We start from the raw sequence: 27,104 nt of genomic DNA, 5'->3' as shown, positions 1-27,104 counted from the left end.
TGTAAAAGGTATAGTTCACCCAAAAATGAAAATGTTGTCCTTACTTACTGACCCTAAAGTTGTTCCAAACCATTATGAGTTTATTTTTCTGTTGAACACAAAAGATATTTAAAGAATGTTGGGTAACCAGACAGTTTACAGCGCCCATTGACTTCCATAGAAGAAGGAAAAAACAGTATGGAAGTCAATGGGTGCCGTAAACTGCCTGGTTATCAACATTCCTTAAAATATCTTCTTTTGAGGTTTGAAACATGATGAGTGAGTAGATGATGACAAAACTTAATTTTTTGGGTGAACTATTCCTTTAAGTATAGCTGTCGAACCAAATGTTGTAGGTATCAAAGGCACATTATTGGAAGCAACAGTATTAAAATCTGTCTCTGATTAAACCCACCCTAGTCAAGTAAATGTATTTATCAAATGCACAACAATAAGTCATGTAACAGTAATTGCACTAAATTAAATGTTTCTGGTTGCAGGTCAGAGCAAAGACAAAATCACGGATATAAGCTGAGAGTTAAAAAGTAAACGCCAAGATGAGAAAGATAGGAGACAAGAAGACAAAAAAAATACTATAACTATGTATTTTAATAAGAGCGTAAAATTTAAAAAAGTGCAATATTTGCAGCAGTGCAAATGCAATACAATACGATATGTGCAAAATGTACTATATTAAAAAAAATCTATATTTAGAATTACGGCGCTTCCCTTCGGCCTGCATTACCTCTCTTCACCACACGATGGCGTTTGTGGCTGCATTCCTGGCGCTGGCGGGCAGTGAGTGAGCGCATCATAGGGAGACCTGCGCGCCTGCGACTCTAACCAGCGTGAGATTCCTCTCTCTCCTCACAACCGACACGAGTGTTCATCTATCGCCAGTCTCTCCTCCTTCATTACCTCCTCTCGACCGTACCAGCATGCCTTCCAACCAGGATTTACAAGGTATATAGTTGTCGCTAATCTGTTTTTAGTAAACTGATGCTTTATTTACGCGCGAAGCATGTTTTTGTCCTGTGCGCGTGTGTGTGCGTCGTTAGCGGCCGACTGTCCTTATCTCATGCCTGCAAGTGCACCAGAAAACCTGGATAAAACATCCAGACGGGTGTATAACGGTCGCTATGTTTCATTTTTCAGGCGGGAAAACCTTCGGGTTGCTCAAAGCACAGCAGAGGGAGAAGCTGGAAGAAATCAATAAGGTAAATAAGCTAACGTTGATAGGTTATTTGTGTCTCAATCTGGAAGCGAGTTTATTTCATTGGCATTGAACCGCCTCCATTCAAGCTTGTGTTCCCAAACGCTTTGTCTGTAAATATCAGTGGGATTTTTTATTTGACTTCCCTTCTTCACCGTGGTCACTGTTAAATGTTATTTTGGACTACAGCGGAATTGTTAAGCTCGGTTTTACAGCAACATGACCTAATTTAGTTAGACAGCTCGACCACATTAAGCCGCAGATAATTTCACAATCTAGAGCAAGGCTGTGTCTCAACCTATTGAGCTGCCTACGAAGTCAGGATTTTCTCCATATTTCTGCTGCATGCACGAGACTGTGAAAATGATAAAAATCACTGTCTCGGTAGGCAGCTAGGCTAACGTTAATTAGGATTTGAGAGACATCTCTGCTCCAGCTCATCCCGCCCGTGAGTCATCCACAACTGGGTTAAAGGGTTAGTTCACCCAAAATTGAAAATGATCCCATTATTAATTCACCCTCAAGCCATTCTAGGTGTATATGACTTTCCTCTTTCAGCCAAACACAATCGGAGTTATAATAAAAAATATCCTGGCTCTTCCAAGCTTTATAATGGAAGTAAATGATACTTGTTTTTTGAAGCCCAAAAAAGTGCATCCATCCATCATAAAAGTACTCCATTTGGCTTCAGTGGGTTAATAAAGGCCTTCTGGAGCGATGTGATGCATGTTTTATTAGAAAAATTGCCATATTTAGGCTATAACTTTATAAACTAATCTCTAGCTTCTGGACGCAAGACTAGTTCAGGTGGAAGAGTGACCTCTTACCCGACGCATGACGTATTGCCTAAAGGCTGATTTATACTTCTGCGTCGGACCTACGCCGGAGCCTCTACGCTGTAGGCAACGCGTTGGTTTTCATTTATACTTCTGCGTCGTTGTCCGCGTTGACGCGCAATTACACTTGCAGAGGGAGCATGTGAAACCCAAGGGAGCGGTCCTAGCAGACCAATCACAGCGCTTGCGTCCGCGTAGAGTTGACGCGTTGTTACATTTTTGGAGAGGTGCACGTCAGGGTACGCCGAAGGGTACGCGCACTACACACAGCCTACGACGTAGCTATGGCGTGAGTTCGACGCAGAAGTATAAATTGGGCTTAACGCGGAAACGCAGAGGATAGAGCAGAGCAAAACAAAACACCAGTCCCTAATTAGAAGTCTAAAACGAGAATGTTTAAAGAGAAATGTTGAAGGAGCTTGAATTTGTTGGCCAGCCATATTTGTTTGAAGCACGTGAGGCATCTACTCTCACCTAAGCTTATGCTACAGTACTCCTACATCCTATGTCATGTCGGAACTTGACTCATGAACACAAGGACGGATGTTACTGGAAGCTTGTGATTACAGTTTATAAGTTATAATTATGGGAATTTTTTGTACAAAATCGCGCCACTTCGCTTTAGAAGGCCTTTATTAACCCCCTGGAGCTGTATGGATTACTTTTATGATGGATGGGTGCGCTTTTTGGGGCTTCAAAAAACAAGGTACCATTTACTCCCATTATAAAGCTTGGAAGAGCCAGGATATTTTTTAATATAACTCCGATTGTGTTTGGCTGAAAGAAGAAAGTCATATACACCTAGGATAACTTGACGGTGAGAAAATTATAGGATAATTTCCCTTTTTTTTTTAATTAAAATAGTGATAGGGTGGGAAGACCTGTCAATCACATCACAACGGAGCAATAGCAACCCCCAGTGATCAAGTCCTGCCCTACATTTTCACTTGGAAATGTTTTGCCATTTCACTTGTCACATATGTTCATTGTAAAAAATAAATAAATAAATACATGTACTTAACATTTAAGTATAAGAGGTGAACTGGTCTTGGGCGTTTCAAACAATCCCAGACCTTTACGAAAATCCCAAGAGGCTTATTTTCTTGACCCGTGTTATTTTAAAGCTAATATTTAAGATCAGCCCTCTTTGAAGTGATAAGAGGCATCGTGTCCCCCCGCAGCCGGCTGTCTCTGTGCTCTCAGACGGGAAACAGGTGTCTGTGATCCAGCATGAATAGACCCATTATGTAGGAGAGAGAGATGGAGGAGTGGGCAGCAGTGGCATTTGAGCTGCAGTCTTAGCGGCTGTTCTCTCTCTCTCTCTCTCTCTCTCTCTCTCTCTCTCTCTCTCTCTCTCTCTCTCTCTCTCTCTCTCTCTCTCTCTCTCTCTCTCTCTCTCTCTCTGACTGCGGCTGGAGGGAGTGACAGCTTGGTTTGGTCACATGGACATTTAGAAATGATGAGAAAATTATGTCATGGTCTGGCCTACATCTGGAGCACTTAAATGCACATAGTGTAGAGGGGAATCTCTGGAAATGGGTCAAGAGCATGTTACATTTCACATAAAATGGTAAATTATGTTCCAAATGCATTTGAAGCCAATTTAGGGCGTTATATTTATATTTGTGTATATATATATTTGTGACATTGACATTTCAGCATGAAATGGAAATTCACAATCTAGTCTATTTTCTAAATGCATTTTTGATCTTACTGTAATTGTTAATGATTCATCCATACATATGTTTCTTTTTTTTTTCTTTTTTTTTGTGGCTGTAATTCTTTATCAAAATGTCATTACTCGATCTTCTGGTGAAACAACATACTTCTCTGTGATGTATGCCAGACTTTTCCAGTCATTTGGTCTGCATTAACCCCTCCCTTTTCTCACAATCACCCTCCAGCTCACTTTCAGATCTGCCTCCATCTTTTCGACAATCTTTTCTCCTGTATTGTCAAAATACTTTAACTACTTCTGTTTCTTTGTGACTTTAAACACATTTCCCATTCAGTTATCCTAAATATTATTCTTAATACCATAATAAGTTATTCTCATTATTTTAGTACAGTAATGAAAATCATGAACATTGATAAACATCTTTTTTTTTTATTAATTAATAAATTATGGTACAGCATATTATGTGCTTAATATTAAATAAAATGTTTGTTTTTATTTATACAACAATGAAAATTCTCTTTGCTTGCCTTATGGTAATAAGTTGAGGGAAATGTGCTTAATTGTTATGAAAATAAAAACGCTAAAATAAGATTCCATTTCTTTCTGTGAAATATAGGCTAATTTCTGTTGATATGTTTTTGACAGAAATAATACTTATTTATGTGTGGTATAACCACAAAACATTGGAAAATGTATCTGTGGTGTAATTTTTGCATGTTTTATTTGCCTCAGTCAAAGGTGTTTAGGGCTGTCACGATAACCGTAATGTTTTAATATCGTCCGCGATACTGACTAGACAACCACAGAGGACGGCAAGCAACCGCAATGTTCACGTTGGTTTTTTTTTTCTCTTTTGTTTTTTTGTTTGTTTTTTTTTTCCATGAGGCTATGCCCTTGTTTTACACTTCATGCATGTGTATTAAATGTTAAATAAGTTAATAATGATATTAATGAAGGACCTGTCTGTCCTTCTTCAGGTCAAGGTCCCATGAATGGGGATTATGGCATCAGCACTGGTCAATGCTTGAATCTATGAAGGGAAGCATCAGTGGTTGATGAACGGTTTTAATAACCTGTTCAAAGTCAGTCCCTTGCAGTCACCTAGTGGCGTAACCTGCACTGACTGACAGCCTGTCTAGAGCGCACTGAGACAAGCAGTGCTGATACTGGTAAAATATCACCAGTCTTAGAAAGCTTCTCATCCAGTCAGATTCAAGGATCGTAGCTAATTGTTATACCAATATCCCAACGAGTCTGTTGTCTGGTTTATCTTCTGTTACACCATGTCCCAACCAGACGCGCGATAAAAGCGATATTTTCCATGTGAATCAAAGTTGTTGTCCTAACTAGCCACAGTGGCGACACGCGATGATTCTATTTTAGAAATGGTTTCTATTTTTCTGCGATATCGCAGCTGGAACAACAACACAAAGTATGATAATGATAATCTCAGGTACTGTTTATGTGCTTTATTTAATGTTAAAAGCATTTAATGAGAGTTTGAATATCATTTTGTGTGTCTTTTATAGCCGTACTGAAAGCAACAATGGACCATTCACCTCAGATCCTCAAAATAAATAAAAGAAAAAAAGAAAGTTCAAACTGTCCACTCAGTGTATTTTATGACAAATATTGTATCAGTAACTCAGTATGTATTTTAATAATGTTAAAATGGTGTAGTATTTATGAATTTGATCATTATCCATTTCGTTGCGATTGCCGGGAGCTTGCCGAGAGAGCTCGCCCACGTGTTCTTTTGATAGGCTGTGATTTTTTTATTGACTTTATCGCTTCTCATAATCACGTCTCACCTAGTGTGGACAAATTGTTTGTCGCTGGAATCTTGTCGCATCGTGTCTGGATAGGACACAGTGTTATGTGGACCCTTATTTTGACATTCGGTTCTTTCTTTTAGTTCCTGTTTCCCGCTCTGTTTATTTTCAGTTCCATTAGGTACTGAGGATGTTCTCATTTGTTTCTATAGTTTCTTGTTAGTTTCATCTTTGTCTAGTTTAGTTTCCTTTTTTGCACCCCTGCCCTATAGTTTTAGCCCTGTTTCTCAGTTGTTCTTGTCAGTTCTCGTTATGCATGGTGTGGTTTGCATTATTCTCTTGCCTGTTCATTCAGAGTGTTTGGATTATTAATAAAGCCTGTTTTGTTTTGTTTTGGAATCACCTTCGTCTTTGTGCTTGCTGACCATAACGTAACCCTTATTTATATGGGGGGGAAATGGCTATAATTTCAAATATTGCAATATTGAGCCACACAAAATTACCACAAGGGAAATTCCTTCACCAAAACAGGTCTCAATTACTGAAATACTGCAGACCAGTGAAAAGCAAACAGTGTGCGTATCAAATGAAACAAACTCACAGTTTCGAGTTTTGGTGTGAAGGAATATTGATGTGTAGTCGTGACTGAGGTAGAAGGCGGCACTTAAGCTCTTCATCTCTCAGTGTGACTCAGAGGGCTGATTCTCACAGCATAGTTTTCATCGTGCTGTTGAGTCATAATTAAATATTCTAGGTTGCTTGATGCTCCTTGGGAACATATAGATCCACATACATGCTGTTTGCTTTTAAAGCCTTCACTTAGTCAGCAGCATCTCCCACCACCCATAATCAAAATCCACTCAAACACGCACCCACACACGCTGTGTGATCGCCCTTATACTCATACACACACTCTTTAATGCTTCACTGACAGTGAAGTCCCATATCACACATGTGGATCTTTGATTTATGGGCCTCAGTCAGAATCTTGTCATGTCATAGATCATTAACAGAGATGGCAGAATAAACCGACCAGTGTTGTGTTAGTCTTTTAGTTCTGCTTTGTCCAGTTTTCCAATAACAGGAACTTTGAAAGTCCTTTTTGTTTTGTTATTGCTGCATACACTAGCTAGCTGCCTGTGTTTATTAAGCATCTTTATCCTCTGACACTATAAATTCTCTTACAATTTTGACCAAATTATTACCTGTTACATAATTGCCATGGACCAGTGGTAGTTTGAAGGTGTTTACAAGCTGGAGTGAACCTTTCTGGAATGATGGCTTTGACAAGCTGTTTCAAACTCCTTAAATGAACTTTGTTTCTGCCTGATTATGTTAGAAATATCACACCATGCAAATCTGACAAACGGAAAGGCATCCCACAAAGCCTAGAAATATCAGAGAATTATCTGAAAAAAGTTAATAAAATCTGAATGAATTTATATGGGCAATGGCTCTAAAATATTTAACCAGCTTGTTTTAATATGATATATTTAAAAATCCTCAGTTAAAAAAATTCATACAGGTTCATTGGCAGAAAGGTATGAGAACCTTTAAGTCACTCATTGGGTAGTCTCAGCCTCAGACGACCGCTGACTAAACATCTGATGCAAATGGCAGGCTTAACTGGAAACACTTCAGGTGTTGCGTTCTTTAACGGCCTGGAAACCAAGCCGTCGTGACTCTTGACACCAAACCCCCTCATGGAAAAAAAACTCAAACTGTGACAATGAGCGCTTACCAGAATCAAATAAATGCTGCATTTTCAAAAGTATGTGAAGTTTGCAGCTCCATTGTTGCAGTAAGCTTGAACAACGTTCTTGACTGAATATTTTATTAGATGCACGGCGTTCTGTTATCATAGGGACATTGACTTTATAAAATAAAAAAGAGTGGCAGACATTTAGGCCAAAGTGGAGAAGATAAAAATCTTAGTCATTTTCTTTGTTATAAAAAAAATAAGAACAAAGATACACATTGCATCTATACACAACATAATATACAAATGAAATAAACAGTGCTTTATTTTTTCAGCCACATTAGGTGTATTTAACTAGATTAGATTAGATTAGATTCAACTTTATTGTCATTACACAAGTACAGGTACAAGGCAACGAAATGCAGTTTAGGTCTAACCAGAAGTGCAATAGCAGCAAGTGCAGGATATACAGTGGTTCCATAAGTGCAGAACATGGATATGTACTGAATAAATATAGAGTTGAATACTATTATAAACAAAAATTTACAGATAGATTTGTCCTATGAATATAATATACAGATAACTATTACTGTGAACAGAATTTACAGCTAGATATGTACTGAATATAATATACAGATGGCTATTACTATAAACAGAATTTTTACAGATAGATATGTACTGAATATATATACAGATGGGTGTTACTATAAACAGAATGTGAGCATAATATACAGATGGCTATTACTATAAACAGAATTTTACAGATAGATATGTACTATGAATATATATATATACAGATGGGTGTTACTATAAACAGAATGTGAGCATAATATACAGATGGCTATTACTATAAACAGAATTTTACAAATAGATATATGTATAAGTTAGGCTAAAATGAGCAGTATAACAATGGATTTAAAGTAGTGCAAATAAAGTTTGGACAGAAGCTATCCGAGTGAAAGTGCAGTGGAAGTAATTGCATATTACAGTTAAAGTATGGTATTGCAAATGTATATGTAAACAGTCGGTACTGTAAATAAACAGTCGGCAGTGCAAATTGAGCATATTCCAGTCAAGGTAGTAGTGCAAGATGCATATGTAAACAGTTGTTTCTGTAATAACAGTCAGCAGTGCAAATGAACATTATAGTATTGCAAATAACAAAATGGAGGCAGGTGTGAGGAGGGAGAGGAGAGTCAATCAGTATATGAGGGGAGTGGGATCAATGAGGGTTAGAGTTTAATAAAGAGACAGCTCTGGGGAAAAAACTGTTCTTTAGTCTGCTGGTCCTGGTCCGGAGGCACCTGAAACGCCTGCCGGAGGGCAGGAGAGAAAACAGTCTGTGGGCTGGGTGAGAGGAGTCCTTAAGGATGCTGCGCGCTCGATGCAGACAGCGTTTCCTCTGGATGTGCTCGATGGCAGGTAGTGGAGTCCCAGTGATGCGCTGGGCGGTTTTCACCACCCGCTGCAGTGCCTTGCGCTCTGCAACAGAACAGCTCCCATACCACACTGTAGCACAGTTGGTCAGGATGCTTTCTATTGCACAGCGATAGAAGTTCACCAGGATAGTGGAGGAAAGCTGATTCTTCCTCAGTGTCCTCAGGAAAAGGCGCTGGTGAGCCTTCTTGACCAGGCTGGAGGTGTTGGTTGTCCAGGTCATGTCCGCCGAGATGTGGGTCCCCAGGAACTTGAAACTGGAGACACGCTCAACAGCCATTCCATTGATGTGGATGGTGTCGTGTGTGCCTCTTGACACTTTCCTGAAGTCCACGATGAGCTCCTTCGTTTTGGTGGTGTTGAGGAGCTGGTTATTTTCAGTGCACCATGTGGCCAGGTGCTTGATCTCCTCCCTATAGGCAGTCTCATCGTTGTTGCTGATGAGACCAATCACCGTAGTGTCGTCCGCAAACTTGACGATGGAATTAGATCCGTACACAGGCTTGCAGTCGGAGGTGAAGAGGGAGTAGAGAAACGGGCTTAGCACACAGCCCTGTGGTACACCAGTGTTGAGTGTGATGGACGTGGAGCAGTTGGAGCCTGATCGAACATTCTGGGGTCTGTTGGTCAAAAAGTCCAAAATCCAGTTGCACATGGAGGTGTTGATGCCCAGGTCTCCAAGTTTGGCTATTAACTTAGTTGGGATGACAGTGTTGAATGCTGAGCTGAAGTCAACAAACAGCATGCGTGCATAAGTGTTCTTATTGTCCAGATGTGTGAGCACAGAGTGCAGTGCCATGGAAACTGCATCCTCTGTGCTCCTATTGCTACGGTAGGCAAACTGGTGTGAGTCCAATGTGGATGGAAGAGAGTCTTTTAGGTGTGCCAGGACCAGCCGCTCAAAGCACTTCATTACGATGGGTGTGAGTGCTACAGGGCGGTAGTCGTTAAGGCACTTCGGCCTGGAGTGTTTTGGCACTGGCACAATGGAAGTGCATTTAAAGCATGTTGGTACAGCTGCTTGGGCAAGAGACAGGTTGAAAATGTCTGTAAAAACCCCAGCGAGCTGCTCCGCACATGCCCTGAGTACGCGTCCAGGGATGTTGTCTGGTCCAGCAGCCTTGTGCGCGCTGATCCTGCTCAGTGCATTGCAGACATCTGTGGAGGAGAGTGTGATCGGCGGGTGGTCAGCTGAGGATTTGAGCTTGGTGGCAGTTTCTCTGTTGTCTCTTTCAAAGCGAGCATAAAAGTCATTTAGCTCGTTCAGGAAGTTGACATCAGTGGCTGCGGGGGTGGAGTGAGAGGGTTTGTAGTCACTGATGGCCTGAATGCCCTGCCACATGCGCCGAGGGTCAGCGTTGGAAAAGTGTCCCTCTATCTTAAGCTTGTAGCAGTGCTTGGCCTCTTTGATGCCCCTTTTCAGATTTGCTCTGGATGTGCTATAGGCTTGTGCATCTCCTGATCTGAAGGCAGTGTTGCGTGTCTTCAATAGGAGTCGCACTTCCCTGTTCATCCATGGCTTCTGATTTGGGTATGTGGTGATCTGCTTCTGGGTTGTAACACTGTCAATGGTGGTATTGATATAATCCAGTACAGAGGAGGTGTAGCAGTCAATGTCCGTGTGAGAGCCACTGGTGGCTTGAGAAGCAAACATACTCCAGTCTGTGTGTAGAAACCTTTCCTGGAGTGAGGAATCTGCCCCCGCAGGCCACACCTTGATGGTCTTCACTGATGGCTTCACGCGATTGATGAGAGGTGCATATTTGGGGGTGAGGAACAAAGAAAGGTGATCTGACTGTCCCAGGTGGGGGAGGGGTGTCGCGACGTAAGCTCCAGCCATGTTTGTGTAAACATGGTCTAAGGTTTTGTTTCCTCTGGTGTGACAGGAAACATGCTGGTGAAATTTCGGTAGCACTGACTTTAAGTTTGAATGATTAAAATCACCCGCAACAATAAACGCAGCTTCCGGGTGAACGGTCTGTTGTTTACTGATGGCTGCGTGAAGTTCTTTCATAGCAAACTTGGCATCAGCATCCGGGGGAATATAGGCTGCAGTTATAATAGTGGAAGTGAACTCCCGCGGTAGATAAAACGGTCTACATTTAACCATGAGAAACTCAAGGTTAGCTGAACAATGTCTCCCAACAATAGCAGAGTTTGTGCACCAAGCTTTGTTAATGTAAATGCACAATCCACCACCTCTGGTCTTACCGGAGCCATCTAATGTTCTATCCGCCCGGAATGTATGGCGTCCCGCTAGCTCAATAGCGTTGTCCGGTATTCCGCTGTTTAACCATGTTTCCGTGAAAATTAGAACATTACAGTTCAAAAGTCTCTTGCTGTATGTGATGTTGAGTCGAATCTCCTCCATTTTGTTCAACAGCGACCGTACATTGGCAAGGAAAATGCTGGGTAAAGAGAGCCGGTGTGGTGTTAGCTTTAGCTTAGCTCTTAGTCCTCCGCGCTTCCCCCGCCTTTGTTTACGATCTCGACGCCGCCTGCGAGCACTTCCGCCCGGCCGGGCAGAGTGCATAGCCCCGGGTGTTTTGGCGATCTCAGGAAGGAGTCGAAGGTTGTCCATAAAACTGTCGGAAATTCGCAAACCAATATCCAAAAGCTCACCTTGGGTGTACGATGTTAAGGCACAACTGTTCTGCACGAACAGACCCGAAATGAGCAAGAAAAATACTACTAAATTGCAGAATCTGGAGAGACCGCGAGCCTCGCGATGTACTCGCGCCGCCATCTTGGTTTCATCAAGATGGTTTCATCAAAACTAGCATTCAAGAAAGGTATTAAATGAACAAATTATAAAAAATAACTACATGGACTTCACTGTAGAAAGTATACATTGATTCTTATTAAAGCTACTATTAAAGTTCTCAGTCAAGAGCACTTTCAAGAGTTTGGATACTGTTTTGGATAGCCACACTCTTCAAAATATCATATTTTGCATTCAGCACAATAATAATAATAATAATAATAATAATTTGTTACAATTATATAGCACTTTTTCTGAGACCTCAAAGTGCTTTACATAGAAGGGGGGAATCTCCTCAACCACCACCAATGTGCAGCATCCACTTGGATGATGCGACAGCAGCCATATTGCGCCAGAACGCCCACCACACACCAGCTTATTGGTTGAGAGGAGACAGAGCGATGAAGCCAATCAGTATATGGGGATGATTAGGAGGCCATGATCGACAGGGGCCAAGGGGCAAATTTGGCCAGGATGCCGGGGTTACACCCCTACTCTTTTTCGAAGGACATCCTGGGATTTTTAATGACCACAGAGAGTTAGGACCTCGGTTTAACGTCTCCTCCGAAGGACTGTGCTCTTTTGGCAGTATAGTGTCCCCGTCACTACACTGGGGTGTTAGGACCCACAAAGACCACAGGGTGAGTGCCCCCTGCTAGCCTCACTAACACCTCTTCCAGCAGCAACCTGGTTTTTCCCAGGAGGTCTCCCATCCAGGTACTAACCAGGCTCAGCCCTGCTTAGCTTCAGTGGGCAACCAGCCTACAGGGTGATATGGCTGCTGGCAAGAAAAGAAATTAATACAGGTTTGGAACAACTTTAGAGTGAGTAAATAATGACAGAATAAATTTTTTTGGGTGAACTATCCCTTTAAGGACAAGCATGTTTACTATGAGGCTACTGTCACAGACCGGCACGGCACGCATCGATTATTCACGCATAAGTCACGCACCCGATTTTCTCTCAAATGTTTGCTTTCACTTTAGACATAACCAACTGTGTTTATGTAAACCTTGTGTGTATTTGACAGTATTAACGCAATAAACTCGAAAGATAACTAAGTCCAGTAACCAGGCGTTGTTTGACAGACTTTTTAGTGCATGTGCGCTTCGGGTTTATGCGCTCAGAAAAGCGTATGTTAGAACAGCGTCAGCGCTGACATGTGCTGACAAGCGCTGACAGCGCTGACATGACAGCGCTAAATGACATGTTTAACTGGCAAGGCTTTTAAGCACATGGAAATAATTAACTTTTGTGAATCGCAGTGTCCCGTGAGTGTAACTCTAACTCTGCGTTAACATAATATGTACGTCGCATTGTACAGTATGTTGAGACGGAGACACGAGAACTGCCACTGATAGAATGGACGATACTACGATATTTCTTCAAAAGCAGATCGTGGAGACATTTGAATCGTCCACGATCAAAAATCGTGATATCGCACACCATTACATCCATGCAATAAATGCACGTTCTTAAATAAGCAAGGTTTTCTAAAGAATTTCAACTGCTCATGGCATGACCTATTTTAGTGCTAGCCAAACGACACTTTAAAGTCAGTCAGAGTAGAAATGTATATTAATATTTACAAGCAACTTAAAACTCCCCGTAATTCGGACCTTGATAGCACGCTAATATTTCTGCCAGTTTTGACTTAACGGTCACTGTCATGTTCTGTAGAAAAAGGAGGAGTGACTCAAGAGATATGGAGAAGTTGCTGTGTGCTGACTGATTGTCAGCCTCTGCTTTTCCGCTACACACTGTAGCTTGAGTGTATAACACCCCTCGCCGTTACTTTCAGCTGAGAAAAGAAAACATAGCCTTCTGCAATGTTCTGGTGTTATTTTTTTGATTGGTTGGGTATTCTTCAGCCCTTTATCAAACTTCTTAACACACAGCCCACCTTAGATTGTTTTTAATGCACAAATCATAAAAAAACAGAACACAGTGGCCCTCATTTATCAATCTTGCGTAGAAACGGGCGTATATGTTGGCGTAAGATTATGCTTACACTCCTCTCGCCGCCTGATTTATGAAGCTGTGCGTACCTTTGAAATCCAGGTGTACGCAATACCTGACCTTGATAAATGCCGCGGCTGAAAACGATCGTCATTAGAATAACACGCCCCTATATATTCAAGTCTCCGCTTCCCCCACGCCCTCATTTTACGCCATGGACACACGGAAGACGGCAAAGAAGAGAAACTTTTTTGAGAAAGAGAAAGCGAAACCAGGGAAGTGGAAAGAAACACAATTGATTTCTAGATTTTTATTATTAATGACACTTATTGTTATTTAGAAGAAGAATGTCGTTATTATTATTATTTGTATTATTATTATTATTATTTAAAAGAAGAATGTCATTTTTATTATTTTGTCAGTCTGAATAATTTTTTTTTGGTCATTGAAAGCCTTTCATTACTAAACCCAGTCCGTGCACACCTGCCGGGCCTAATCCTGGCCCTACCATCGTTTCAAAGAATAGTACAACGGCGAGCGCGTCGAGTATAAACGCCTCGTCCGTTTGGGGAGGTGCGCGCGCAGTCTGCGGAGACTCGCGCTGCGGAGCCAGGCGAAAGTATAAACAAGGCTTGAAACGTCAGGTAAAGCGCACAGGCTCGCAACTGAAGGAATACATATGCCTACAATTCAAATGCTTTGGTAAAGTCACACAACTTAAACATTGAACTCCATGTTGCACAAAAATAAACACTGAAGTTTATAATTACTATGTTGTTGTTTTTTTACAGTGGGTCATAATATATCATATCTTTTAGTTTGTCAGTGCGTTTTGTGGTGTTAGGAATTGTTTTTCTGCGCATTCCCGCACTCAAAACGTGCGTACACCACCTCCTGAGCTGGCGTAGGATTTGAGCGTGCCGTACGCCAACGTTCATATTGATAAATCTCAAAGTCACCGTGGTTTTGGGTGTACGCCAGGTGTACGCTGGAAATTTGGTGTACGCACTTTTGATAAATGAGGGCCAATCTGTGCGTAAATTCTGATTGGGTGGGCTCAGCCCACCCCTGCCCGTGCCTAGATCCAGCCCTGTTCCTAGAACTTAAATCGTTCCCAATTCCTGTTGTGTGAACATGCCAAAAAGTGGGTACTTCCGCCATTAGTTATAAGAACTGTGAGAAGGTTCCTCTGGTGTGAAAGCCCCTAATGAAATGATCAGTTGTTTTCAATGTAGCCACATACTCATATGGGTCTTTATACATGTCAATATACAGCTGTCTTTGTTTTAGGTAGGGAATCATTATATTTGGGTGTCCATCAAAAAGTTTTAAAGGCACTCACTGTTCTAGAGAATAAAACTACATGGTGGAGAATCAGCACTCTGCTCACACTCTGTTCTTCTGCCATGAGGAAGAACAGCCATAATCATTTGATAATCATTCATCCACCCTGTCTTTTCCAGTTAGAGATCATGCTCACTTTTTCACTCTCTTTATTTGCAGGAGTTTATGGAAGACCAGAAGTACCGGGATGAGGAGGATTTACCAGAGAAGTTGGATTCTTTTAAAAGTAAGAGTTGCAAACTAAAGGATAGTTGAAATATTTTAAAAACACATTTTCTCCAATGTTTATATGCGCACGTTTAATTGTTTGTGGCGTGAATTCTAAGAGAGCTTGAGTGGGTTTTAATCATGTGTGATTGACTTGCTTTCTTCATATGGTCTAGCAGGAATGTGCTGGTCTTGGCCCCTTGTTGTTTTAGCGCTAAGGGTTTTGGACATGTGCTTCTTGTGGGAGAGAAAATAACGGTGTGTGTGTGTGTGTGGGAAAGGACAACTGGAATGTAAACGAACAGTCCTCCGAGTCTTTTGGTCCAAGCTTAAATGTGTTTTTGCTTTTCTCTGTGCAAAACCCTCGTGGTAACTTCAGCCACCTGAATCCTGAAGTCATCTTCCTGCTCTTTCTAATGTTAACCCTTCTTAAAAGATGACCCATTAAGGTTTGAAGTAAATATTTACTTTACTATTTACATGATTCCCAGGTAGTGTTGTTCCAAGTAAGAAATGTTTTTCTTTGTAATAATTAATAATAACTTGCTCTGTTTTATTTTTTAAAGGGATGGGATGCTTGTAAAAACAAATGTGTTTGTATATACACATTAGGACTCTAAAGCGAGTTTTGAATGAAAACTCACGAAGTGGTGTTGAACGGATTCTGACTAACTTAAACATCTCTGATTGGACGATTAACGCTTCAAAAATACATTGTAAATCGAAACCTTTGACGTGCGTCACAGATACACAGGTAGTGTTTGAAAGCAGCCAGCTATCAGCGGATACCATATATACTCTGTACTACCCAGTACTGCAGAAATGTTGGTATCGTCACATTTTTAAAATTTCAGTATCGACCGATACTTGACAACCCTGGGCTGATGTCACTACAATAAATACAAATCTCTAAACTCCATATCATTTCTTCTATTTTGACATTTAGATTCCCTTTGCCATCATCAAAGTTCACTTGAAGTTTATCTTTAAATACACTAATACTTAAATGAATATAAATTTGTATATAGTACATTATAATGTTGTGATGCTTAAATGCAATTGATTTTTGTATTTAGTGATTTCATTTATTTAGACAAAATAGTGTACAGTTTTAATATCTATTTTATCAGTTATCTGCCATAACATCTGCTTATCAGAATTGGTCAGAATTTTTGTATATGTGTAGCCTATCTGACATCATGAATCCTCTTACTTTTCAACCCCTCCCCTCTAACCACTTTAACCCTCTCCATTTTGGAATGGGTTGTGATTTTCATGTTGACTTTAGACTCAAGGGACTCTAAATTATTTACTACCAGCCATCCACAGCGTATACATTTGGGTTTGTGGGTCATTATCAAGAAGAGGGAGTGATCAGGTTAAAGGGGTCAAGTGGCTCTGAATGTTACAATGATTTCTTGTTAAACCGAGGGAGAAAACCACTGAAAGGACAGAAGTCAAAGGCACAAGGGACAGGAGTAGAGCTCAACCCTTGAGATTGCTCTTGACACTGTGGAAATGGAACTCTCTCTCTCTCTCTCTCTCTCATATGCGCACACACACAGTCTGAGCACTTGCCGCAGTGTTTGACCCACTAATGTCAGTATGTGTGTATGCCGCTGCCCTAGCTATATCCAGAAATGAGTGTTTGGAGAAATAGAATAGGCTTCAGTTGAGAATAAGGGGGGATGCTATCCAAAAAATAAAGCCATTTGGAGAGATAGTGATTCAGGCAGGGAAAATTATGAGTTACATTTAGGCAGCGTCATTGCATTTCGATGGACGACCTCTCTTGCCAGCTCTGTTTCACACGCACTCATTCAGCTCGGGGCTGAACAGGCTGTGTTTGTGTTCACAGGGGGCCATTGTAACCCTCTCCTTCCCATCAGCCTCCTCTCACGGTGACTCCGTTACACTTTCAATGTGTCCAATCCAACAGAAGCCACATTGTGAGATTGAAACAACACAGAATAAGAGAGGAGGAGGAGAGAGAGAGAGGAAATACTCTGGAACTAGAATAATCTAGCAAAATCTAATAAGACAAGGATTCAGATTTGGTACTATCTGTCCTCATTTACAGATTTAGCTGGCCATCCTTTTGTGAAATATAGGCCTAATTTCATCTAAAATCGCTGAGAAATGCAGGGCTTTCCAAAATCCCTCGTTTCCATCTGATTTCCCCTGTTTTGTGTTTGTGTGTGTTTTTAGGCTTTGTACATTTGCATTGTTATTGCTGAACTATTAAAATGTCGTTTGCTTTTTCCAATCCACAGATAAATATGCAGAGTTTGACCTGAACGATCAGGGGGATATCGGTAAGTGTGTGTGCAATGCATGTGTAGTTAAGTCTGAGTTTTAGTGAGGAAGGACTCTTTTGTCATGCCCACTGTGGAGGTGATACCATGCTTGATAGATGGGAAACATGAGAACACACCTGTAACCAACTTAACGGAATAATCACTGTCAGTGTCATGTGCTGTAGAAAAAGGAGGAGTGACTCAAGAGATATGGAGAAGTTGCTGTGTGCTGTAAATTTGCATTGTACATGTTTCAGTTTCATTGTCAAAACAGCATGGAATAAAGATTGAGCATCAATGTAATGTTTTTCATCAATGTAAACAATCAAAAATCTAATACAACTCTGTGACTGATGTAACCACAATGTAAAGTAGGTGTAGCCTATAATAGTATGTATGTATATATATATATATATATATATATATATATACTATATAGTGTATTAGTAATATTATTATTTATCCCCACCTACTGTACATTGTGGTTACATCAGTCACAGGTTTTTTTTAAAGTAATAACATAGCTCAAGCTCACACTTCACAATGCAATCAAATCTTCAAAAAAAAAAAAAAAATCCTGTCCTATTTTCCACTTTTTCACTCAGAAATGCATTTCTATGCAAATGACAGGCTTGCCCATATCAGATGTTGGAGGAAAGTGGCATAGGCCATCATTCCTGATTGTGAATCCAAACAGCTGAAAGTTTGTGCCACAGAAATGAGGGTACTTAAGTGGCTGATTCATGGTATACTTGCACAAATGTGTGGTTTGTGATTAGCAACTATGTTTATATGAGAGAGAGGGGCATACTGTACAATGTGGGACACAAAAATTGAATACACAATGAGGATAAAATAAGTCTTTGAAATCTTTCCATTAATGCAAATGATGTGGGCAGATAAACAGTGACAGTTCTTTGTTTGGTGTTGTAGTATCAGCCCTGTGGCTGTTTCACACATCCAGCCCATTGCTAAAGTTTAAATGCATTTCTGTGAGTGTTAGGGTTGTACAAAACTACACAACTAGTCTGTTTTAAGTAAACTCGGCCGATTTTTTAATATTTTTTTTTATATATATATATATATATATATATATCTTGTTCACCATGCCAATCAGTTTCTTCGAGGACAATTAAAAAAAAAAAAATGTATTGAACCATTCTTATCTTGATACCACACTTAAAAAATCCATCTGCATGTGTATAGGCCATGCAGTTCTTCAAAAGGGTTGATGACAGATATTAAACAAATGTTTGGGCTAAATAATGACCTCATTAATTGACTAGTTCATTGATGGACAACTAGTCAGCCATGCCATCTTTATTAGAGATCTATCTGTCAAGCTGTGAGTCTGTGTGTAGTAGTTCTCTGTTGGTATGATGAAGGTGTTTGTGTGATGGCTGTATGCGTTTCCTTGGCAGACATGATGGGCATGAAACGAATGATGGAGAAGTTGGGTGTGCCAAAGACTCATCTGGAGATGAAGAAAATGATCTCAGAGGTGACGGGGGGCGTCAGTGACACCATCAACTACAGGGACTTTGTGAAAATGATGCTTGGCAAGAGATCAGCTGTTCTCAAACTGTAAGTGTGTGTGTGTTTAAACATGTTTCTGCGATTTCTTTGTGCATGTCCATTTTGTTTTTAATATTGGCAAATTTCATTATGCAGAATTGTTGGACTTTCCTGCTTTAACTGAGTCCAGCTATTTTTAGATATGTTGACGTGTGTGTGTTTAATCTTGTCGCACATCCAGTGCAGGATCAGCATATCTGTGCCATTATCTCTCAGTGGGAGAGGGATCTGCTGTGACAGGTGATGTCATCATCATGAGACACTAGGGGTTGAATCAATACCAGAAATTTGCCTTTGGTACAGTACAGCCTTGGTACCTCAATATCAATACTAAATCGATACCTAAGGGAATAACTAAATGGCCTTGAGTGACTGATAAAATAAACTGTGGCTGTCAATTATTAATATTGGAATCATCAAATGAAATGGAAAAAACATACATTGTTTTGGTGGTCTTGTTGACAAATGTAAATGTCGTTGTAAAAAAATTGGGATGCTCCGATCAGGATTTTTGCAACGGATACAGACTACAACTTTCTTCATCATGATCAGCTGATCTCGATCCTTCAAGCTTTATACAAGTTATATGTATGCTCTCTGTTGACTGTCACTGTTAACCACTTATACTCTGAAGGCATTTTTAATAATTGCACGTGTAAGTGGCATAGGCCTTCTTAAAAGTAATGGCTTATACCTTTACTAGAAAAAGGGTATCATCAAGTACAGTCTCATTTGATAGAAAACCTTTCAAATTTTGAAGAAAATATACTTCAATCATGTTTAGTGGTTCTTCGTGTTACAACACTGTGGAGAGACCCCCAGAAAAAGTGATGCAATTTATTGTTTTGTATTGTTGTTATTCACACTTGACATGATAATTATTAGAAAGTATGACCGGTCATTAAGTTGTTCACACAACAATTGCATCTGGGCCAAATTTTGTGTTGATATCTTAAAGCAGTCAAAAGTTACATGGCATTTGGAACCATGGCAGCCTTTTTATCAAGTCCAAAAACCTTTCCAAACAAGTGAAACATAACTGAACATAAGTTACATGTGTAAATGCCACTAAGCATAAAAATATTTATAATTGCATATAAATAACAAGTAATAAGATCCTGGTTGATGAGTGATGGTCTTCCAGCGCTGTTTCAGCTGTGCGCTCCTATTCTATGGCATATGGCAAATCAAGACCTGTCAGTCTGAGCGATCAAACCAATCCAAACGCACTCCAGCTATAAAACAGTGTCTGGTTGGTCTTGACACATCGTCCCGACTCCCAACCCACCAAACCTGAGATCCAGTTTCCATTGGTTGAACTTTTAAATGATGCTGGAAAACACTGTCATGATCACAACAAGATCAGATCCTGGAATTCCTTTAGCTTTAGCCAGGCAGCATGTCAAGTCACATTGTGAGGATTTTCTTAAGATCTATGCATCATATTATGTGTGTGTCGAGACGACCTGCTCTAATTAAAGTTGTGCGATTTACTATGGTTTACTAATGTTTCGCAAAGTTACAAAGCAGAACGTGGCCCAAAAGCCTCATCTGTACACTGTTTACATGCACGTCAGTGGAAACTTTTTGGGGGTTACGTCATCAAATTGCGATCGCCTCATGAGTTCGGCCAAATTTAGTGCCTACCAGTCGAGTCATAGAATGTGATTATTGGCCGATACAGTGGAAGCGATGAACAAAACCTTCAACTTATTGCTTTCTGTTTCTTTTTTGTGAAAGACATGGTTGTAGTTTAAAGTTGTCTGCGACAAACACTAGTTTGTGCCAAGTTTCATGATTCATTGAAACCTTCTTAAGCCATTTTCACAAGGCTTTTTAGTGGACACACAGACTGGAGTTTCAAAGTCTCACACACAAAAGTGCTCAGATTTGAGAATCACAGTACAGAACATGCTGGTGGAACAACCATTGGAGGTGTCATGGTGTATGTTGAATCACAAGTAAATACCCATAGCAGAGTTGAATGAAACAGATATGATTGTGGCAGACATGGTGGAGAATGCGGGCAACATTTAGCAGATGGTACAGTTAGATAACACAAAGGAATCCTGTATGGAACGTTTTATAGTGCACCAGGCGGAAGTTGGTATGTGTGACATTTTGAAAATGAATTGCATACCTCTCTTCGGTAAACTTTTATGGTTTCTGTCCGTAACTCTATCGGATGAATTATGTGCTGAAGTAGTGTTCAAATCCTATAATTCTACACATTGGCCCTCATTTATCATTCTTGCGTAGAAACGGGTGTATATGTTGCCGTAAGATTATGCTTACACTCCTCTCACCACCTGATTTATGAAGCTGTGCGTACCTTTGAAATCCAGGTGTACGCAATACCTGACCTTGATAAATGCCGCGGCTGAAAACGATCGTCATTAGAATAACACGCCCCCCTATATATTCAAGTCTCCGCTTCCCCCACGCCCTCATTTTACGCCATGGACACACGGAAGACGGCAAAGAAGAGAAACTTCTTTGAGAAAGAGAAAGCGAAACCAGGGAAGTGGAAAGAAACAAAATTGATTTCTAGATTTTTATTATTAATGACGCTTATTGTTATTTAGAAGAAGAATGTCGTTATTATTATTATTTGTATTATTATTATTATTTAAAAGAAGAATGATGTCATTTTTATTATTTTGTCAGTCTGAATAATTTTTTTGGTCATTGAAAGCCTTTCATTACTAAACCCAGTCCGTGCACACCTGCCGGGCCTAACCCTGGCCTAACCATCGTTTCAAAGAATAGAACAACGGCGAGCGCGTCGAGTATAAACGCCTCGTCCGTTTGGGGAGGTGCGCGCGCAGTCTGCGGAGACTCGCGCTGCGGAGCCAGGCGAAAGTATAAACAAGGCTTGAAACGTCAGGTAAAGCGCACAGGCTCGCAACTGAAGGAATACATATGCCTACAATTCAAATGCTTTGGTAAAGTCACACAACTTAAACATTGAAGTCCATGTTGCACAAAAATAAACACTGAAGTTTATAATTACTATGTTGTTGTTTTTTTTACAGTGGGTCATAATATATCATATCTTTTAGTTTGTCAGTGCGTTTTGTGGTGTTAGGAATTGTTTTTCTGTGCATTCCCGCACTCAAAACGTGCGTACACCACCTCCTGAGCTGGCGTAGGATTTGAGCGTGCCGTACGCCAACGTTCATATTGATAAATCTCAAAGTCACCGTGGTTTGGGGTGTACGCCAGGTGTACGCTGGAAATTTGGTGTACGCACTTTTGATAAATGAGGGCCATTGTGAATGGGTGATTTGTGACTAGCTGTTAGTTGGCTTAGACTTAGACTTAGTTAAAGGCTTATGAGAGATTTCCAAGGTTTACCTGAAACAGAAAGTCGCATGGTCTGAATAGATCAGTCAGCAGTTCTTCACCGTCACGGTCATCTTCTGTTCTCACTTATCTCATATCTCCAAAACACCAAAGTTTTGTCTGATCCAGCCTTTGTGACTCCTCAAGCTGGTCCAATTTCTTTTCTCTTGCAGTGCACTTATGATATCTAACTTTCTTTACAAATCTACTTGTTTTGCTAAGTGGGAAGCTGTGATTGCTTGTAGCCAGTGCTGGACACAGAGTGGACATCAATTCACAACGCGTTTTAACTCCCTGTGTGTGGTGTTCTTAAATACCTGTAGTTAGACATAGAAGCCTTATGTGCCTAACGTGTATGTGCGTATTATACATGGTGACATCTGTGATAGCATGTTTTATTAATATATTATATCTAAATTACAGTTGATTTAATAGTGTTCAGTTATTTTGCATATTTAATTGATAATTCAAACAAACTTTTTTTAAAGCTAATTTTGTTTTTAAGGAGCACCTTTTTTGGTTTTCTGACAGACCAGAAGTTAATGGACACACTTACATTCCCTTGTAGTGTTCAGGTTGGGAGATTAAACTTGTACATAAAAATACTTGCAAATCTAATGGCTTACATAGTTTACCATAAATGTTTCTAATATTTTGACATTTGATTTTCCACTTTAAATCAAGGTTCTGATTACTCCTAGGTGCCAAGAGGAGTTAATTTATTTAAATTCATTATGCAAAGTTTGCATATAATATATATCTACATCCTCGTTCTGGAATATTTTAGCTCTTATGGTTGAAATTAAATTACTTTCCTCTTCTCTCCTACAGGGTTATGATGTTTGAAGACAAAGCTAACGAAAGCAGCGGTAAACCCGGTGGACCCCCACCCAAACGTGACATCACCAGCCTACCATAGAGCAGTGAAGATGGATTTGATTGGCGTCCCTGCATTCGCAAATCCCGCCCATTTACCATTAGGGTGCTAGGTTTCTATAGCCTTACCTAGAATCTTTTTGCCAAGATCCAGGGAAATCTTAGTTCATAGATGGACAAAATGAAGGGGAAAAAAGTGAAAGATGTCTATATATTTGCTGTGAAGAAGTTGAAGCGCAAAGTAGCTTTTTATAAGTAAACAAATGTATATATTTATATGAAAAAGGTTTTTTTTTTTATAGTGTTTACAAGCACAAATCCTGTGGTTGAAGTACTAGTGAAGTGTAGTGTGTAACACTGCGTACAGTGTACTAAGTATAGTGTGTATGGGATGACAATTTTAGCTTGCAAGACAGATTTGAATTAAGATTGAGAATTAAGATTTTTCGTGTTCTCCTAAATGTGTGCTTGTTTTTTTTCATTTTAATATGTTTATGTTTGCCAGTTCAGTCGTATCTGCATTTTGGTAACTCTTGCTCACCTTGTCCTATAGTGTGACAGTAGATGTGCGTGAGGCTCTTAAGATTCAGTTAGTCCTCAGCCATGAAACTGCTTTCCAAGACACAGGAAGTGAGTCTTCAAACTCTGTTTCTTATCATCTTGTTTGTGCTTCCATTGACTGTAATCTGTAACATCATTGTACCGTATAATCAATACACACATATAGTGCTGACACGCTTTGAATCACACTTTTAGGCAAGTTTTTATAAATTTTCCTGCTTAAATTGGGAATGATGTTGGAAGGAGGTGCCACTGATTACAGCTTTTTAGATCTGTAGGAGGGTTGGTTTGTCACTATAGCAGATTAGTTTGAAACCACTCTTTCCAAGTGCCTCGCTCAGTTTAATGTAGCAGAGGTTTTGAGTGAAGCATCTTTGAAATGGATTTTGTGTGTGTGTGTGTGTGTGTGTGTGTGTGTGTGTGTGTGTGTGTGTGTGTGTGTGTGTGTGTGTGTGTGTGTGTGTGTGTGTGTGTGTGTGTGTGTGTGTGTGTGTGTGTGTGTGTGTGTGTGTGTGTGCTTGGAATTTATTCTGTTGAGTCGTTTGAGACATTCCAAGAATGTCGATGTGTGATGTAGTCCTTGGAAATGTTGTCATGTTTTTAACCCAAGCAAAAATGTTGTGCAGCTCTGATGCAAATATTCCAGTAGTGCTTTTGTCCTCTATTTTATTTTCCACTGGCCTCATCAAGTTTTGTTTGTATAAGATGTGCTATGTAAGGTAAGCGAAATGATCTCAAGAGGTTTTTGTTTTGTTTTTTTAATTAAGATGAAGACAAGTCAGCAGTAGCAGGTGTAGCTTTCACTTCCATTTCAGATCTTATCTGCAAACAAAGCAAATTTTATTTGTCTGTCACATCGCATTTTTTTCTGTGCCTCTGTTCAAGTTTATTTCATTTTAATTTTCCTCTTTAAAGCAGTGAAGTGTAAATTGATGACTGCACTGTATTGCTATTTATTAGAAATGCATTTTTAATGAGTTAAGTTTTCTGTCAGCATATTAATTAGCAGAGGCATTTGTAAACTAGAACTAGGCTTTTTTTTTTTTTTTTTTTTTTTTTTTGGCAAACACCAAAGGAAGTAAATACCCTACTGTTACACCTGACCTTATAGTGGATCTCTTTTATTTCTCTATCTCTCTGTCTGTGTGTGTGTGTTTGCGCAAAAAATTGTCCCCCAAAGTTGTGCAAAATGTGACAAAATCTCCCTTTTGTAAACATTCAGGGATTTCTTTTTTTTTTTTTTGGAAGTTTGCATATCTTTCATAATACTAAAATTGCAAGTTTTCTTTTAGGGTTAGAGTTTTAGGTGTACTGTTACAATTATGATTAACTTTCTGTTGACTCGATAGAAATCTATGGTACACTGCGTTTTTTTTAAAAGATTTTTGCAGAGTAATATTGTGAAATATAACAATTTGAAATAATTATTCTGTTTAAATAATTGATATGCCTGTGATGGCAAAGCTGAATTTTCAGCATCATTACTCCAGTCTTCAGTGTCACATGATCCTTCAGAAATCATTCTAATATGTTGATTTGATGCTCAAGAATAAGTTAATTAATATCGATGTTAACATTTGTGCAGCTTAATGTGTTTCTGAAAACTGTTACCAATTCAAAAGTTCTTGATTCAACATTTATTTGAAATAGAAATCTTTTGTAACATTATAAATGTCATAACTGTCACTTTTGATCAATTTAAAGCATCCTTGCAGAATAAAACGGTTCCTATGCAGTTTAGAAAATTATGGAATTTGATTTGAGTGATTTTCAGTTCTGGAGAAGTATGGAAAAAAGAAAAGCGTATGGATAAATGTGTTTCCAGACTATTCAGTTTTCTAGTATTTCTAAAAATAAATTATCATACAAGCAGTTTTCATGTCACAGGTTTAGTGATTGTCGAACACAACTGAATGAATTAAAGGCACACAATTTCATTATGCATTATTGTCTTATAAGTGTGTCTCTTTTGAACGAGTGTGTGTGTGTGTGCCACTCAAACCAACAACAGATAAAGGAGCAAACAATCATCTCAATCAGACTTTACTGTTTGTTGATCATGCAACATCAAACAATGACTGCAGTATCAAACCGATTTGTCAGTGTATCAGTAATAATTTAGTCCAGAACAAATGCTACAGTAGTCATAACACAAAATGTTTTTTGCATGTACAGAGCTTTCGTACAGCATTTTGTAGCAAAGGGGTCCAAACCTGCCCCTGGAGGGCCACTGTCCTGCCGAGTTTGGCTCACCCCTGACTTAGATGTGAACAGACGGAAGCCACGATAAACCACATATATTTACACACACACACACACACATGTCATGCACATAAATAACTTTTGCACTTCAGCTGTAGCCTGTGAAACATGTCTGATCTCAACCATGTTCAAAAATATGCTGTAATTGTGGGAATGGTAATGGTCACAGGATGATATTAGTTCTAGAGTTTGTTAATGTTCCACCATACTTTGTTGTGTTTGTGTGTGTGTAGGTTAGATCTTTTTTTGTGTTAGTTTTAAAGTAAGCATGGCGATTGAAAAAAAAAAAACTTTAAAATTACGGAACGTCTAGAAAGGAACTGAAACAGATTTTCATAATTTTGCTCTGGAAAAAAACAACAAACTAAACTACTTCACTTATGCTTTTGTTATCATTTTGAAAAACAGAAGTTAATTTTGGGGCTTTTCCAGAATGGTGATAATGAAGAGGACCTTTTCATTAGAGTACACCCAGTGGTCCAGCTCACTTCCTCATTAGACTTCTGTTTTGCTGATCTAGACAGAAGTGGCCTTGTTCTTACCCACAATCCAGTTCTTTATACAGCTTATCTGTAGCCTACATGTGAAACAATGTTTAAAAATGAAGTCATTTTTTACCTCCTCCACACAGTTAAACAGCAGGTCCATATCCTTCTCTGTCTGTCTTGAACCTTGTCTTTTTCCACATTCTGCCTGAGAGATACCATACATTAAAACAAAAAAGGAAATTTGCCACACATTTCTTGTAATCTGGCAAAATAATAACAGCAAGCACAGTACCAGTCATTTTATATGAAATTATTAGTTCTGTAGTGTGTGTGGCTGTACCGCTGTACTGTCAGTTGAACAGGCTTGAAGTGTCATAATGGACTGTGTTGCTCCCTACTGGGATGAAGTGGTAAAGCACAGCAATCGGTGGGGCACTCAGAGAGATTACATTTATTTAATGGTTTCAGGTTTTGATGTATTTAAAGGTATTTTTAAGATCTAAAATGCTTCTGTGACTGCAATACAACATTCTTTGTTTATTATTATTATTACTACACTTGTTGTTGTATCCAGATTAGGTCACTAAATGTATACGGAACAGGGTAAAGTGAATCCAATCATATTGTTCCATTAATCTGGATTTTCTCCTGAAGATCGTATACTCTTTGTTGCAATTAGAAATTAGTCTTATTTCTCGTAAAGACAAATAATACAATCATACCTAATATTTTTTGTAATTTCAAAACTGTTACTGTGGGCAAATTCCAAACGGCATTTTTGCACCCTTGAAGGGCCCTTCGGGAAGGGGGCGCCA

At 39.5% G+C, this 27,104-nt stretch overlaps 1 protein-coding gene across 2 annotated transcripts; it reads left to right on the top strand.

Moving 5' to 3' along the window:
- Positions 1-786: 786 nt before the first annotated feature.
- On the top strand, positions 787-24,642 carry aif1l (allograft inflammatory factor 1-like). 2 transcript variants are annotated; one of them, XM_082169064.1, is made up of 7 exons: positions 787-942; positions 1,135-1,196; positions 14,838-14,904; positions 17,159-17,200; positions 18,604-18,766; positions 22,934-23,973; positions 24,078-24,642. In XM_082169064.1, the coding sequence occupies exons 1-6, from the start codon at positions 918-920 to the stop codon at positions 23,019-23,021; spliced, it is 447 nt and encodes a 148-aa protein (XP_082025190.1). In that variant the 5' UTR covers positions 787-917; the 3' UTR covers positions 23,022-23,973; positions 24,078-24,642. The 2 variants fall into 2 exon arrangements, with proteins under 2 accessions (XP_082025190.1, XP_082025189.1); XM_082169063.1 differs by having other exon boundaries at positions 22,934-23,977.
- The last annotated feature ends 2,462 nt before the right edge of the window (positions 24,643-27,104 follow it).

This window comes from Leuciscus leuciscus (genome assembly GCF_965113295.1).
Source record: "Leuciscus leuciscus genome assembly, chromosome: 5".
NCBI lineage: Eukaryota > Metazoa > Chordata > Actinopteri > Cypriniformes > Leuciscidae > Leuciscus > Leuciscus leuciscus.
The sequence above is the reverse complement of the archived record's forward strand: the minus strand, read 5'-3'. Positions and strand labels throughout refer to the sequence as shown.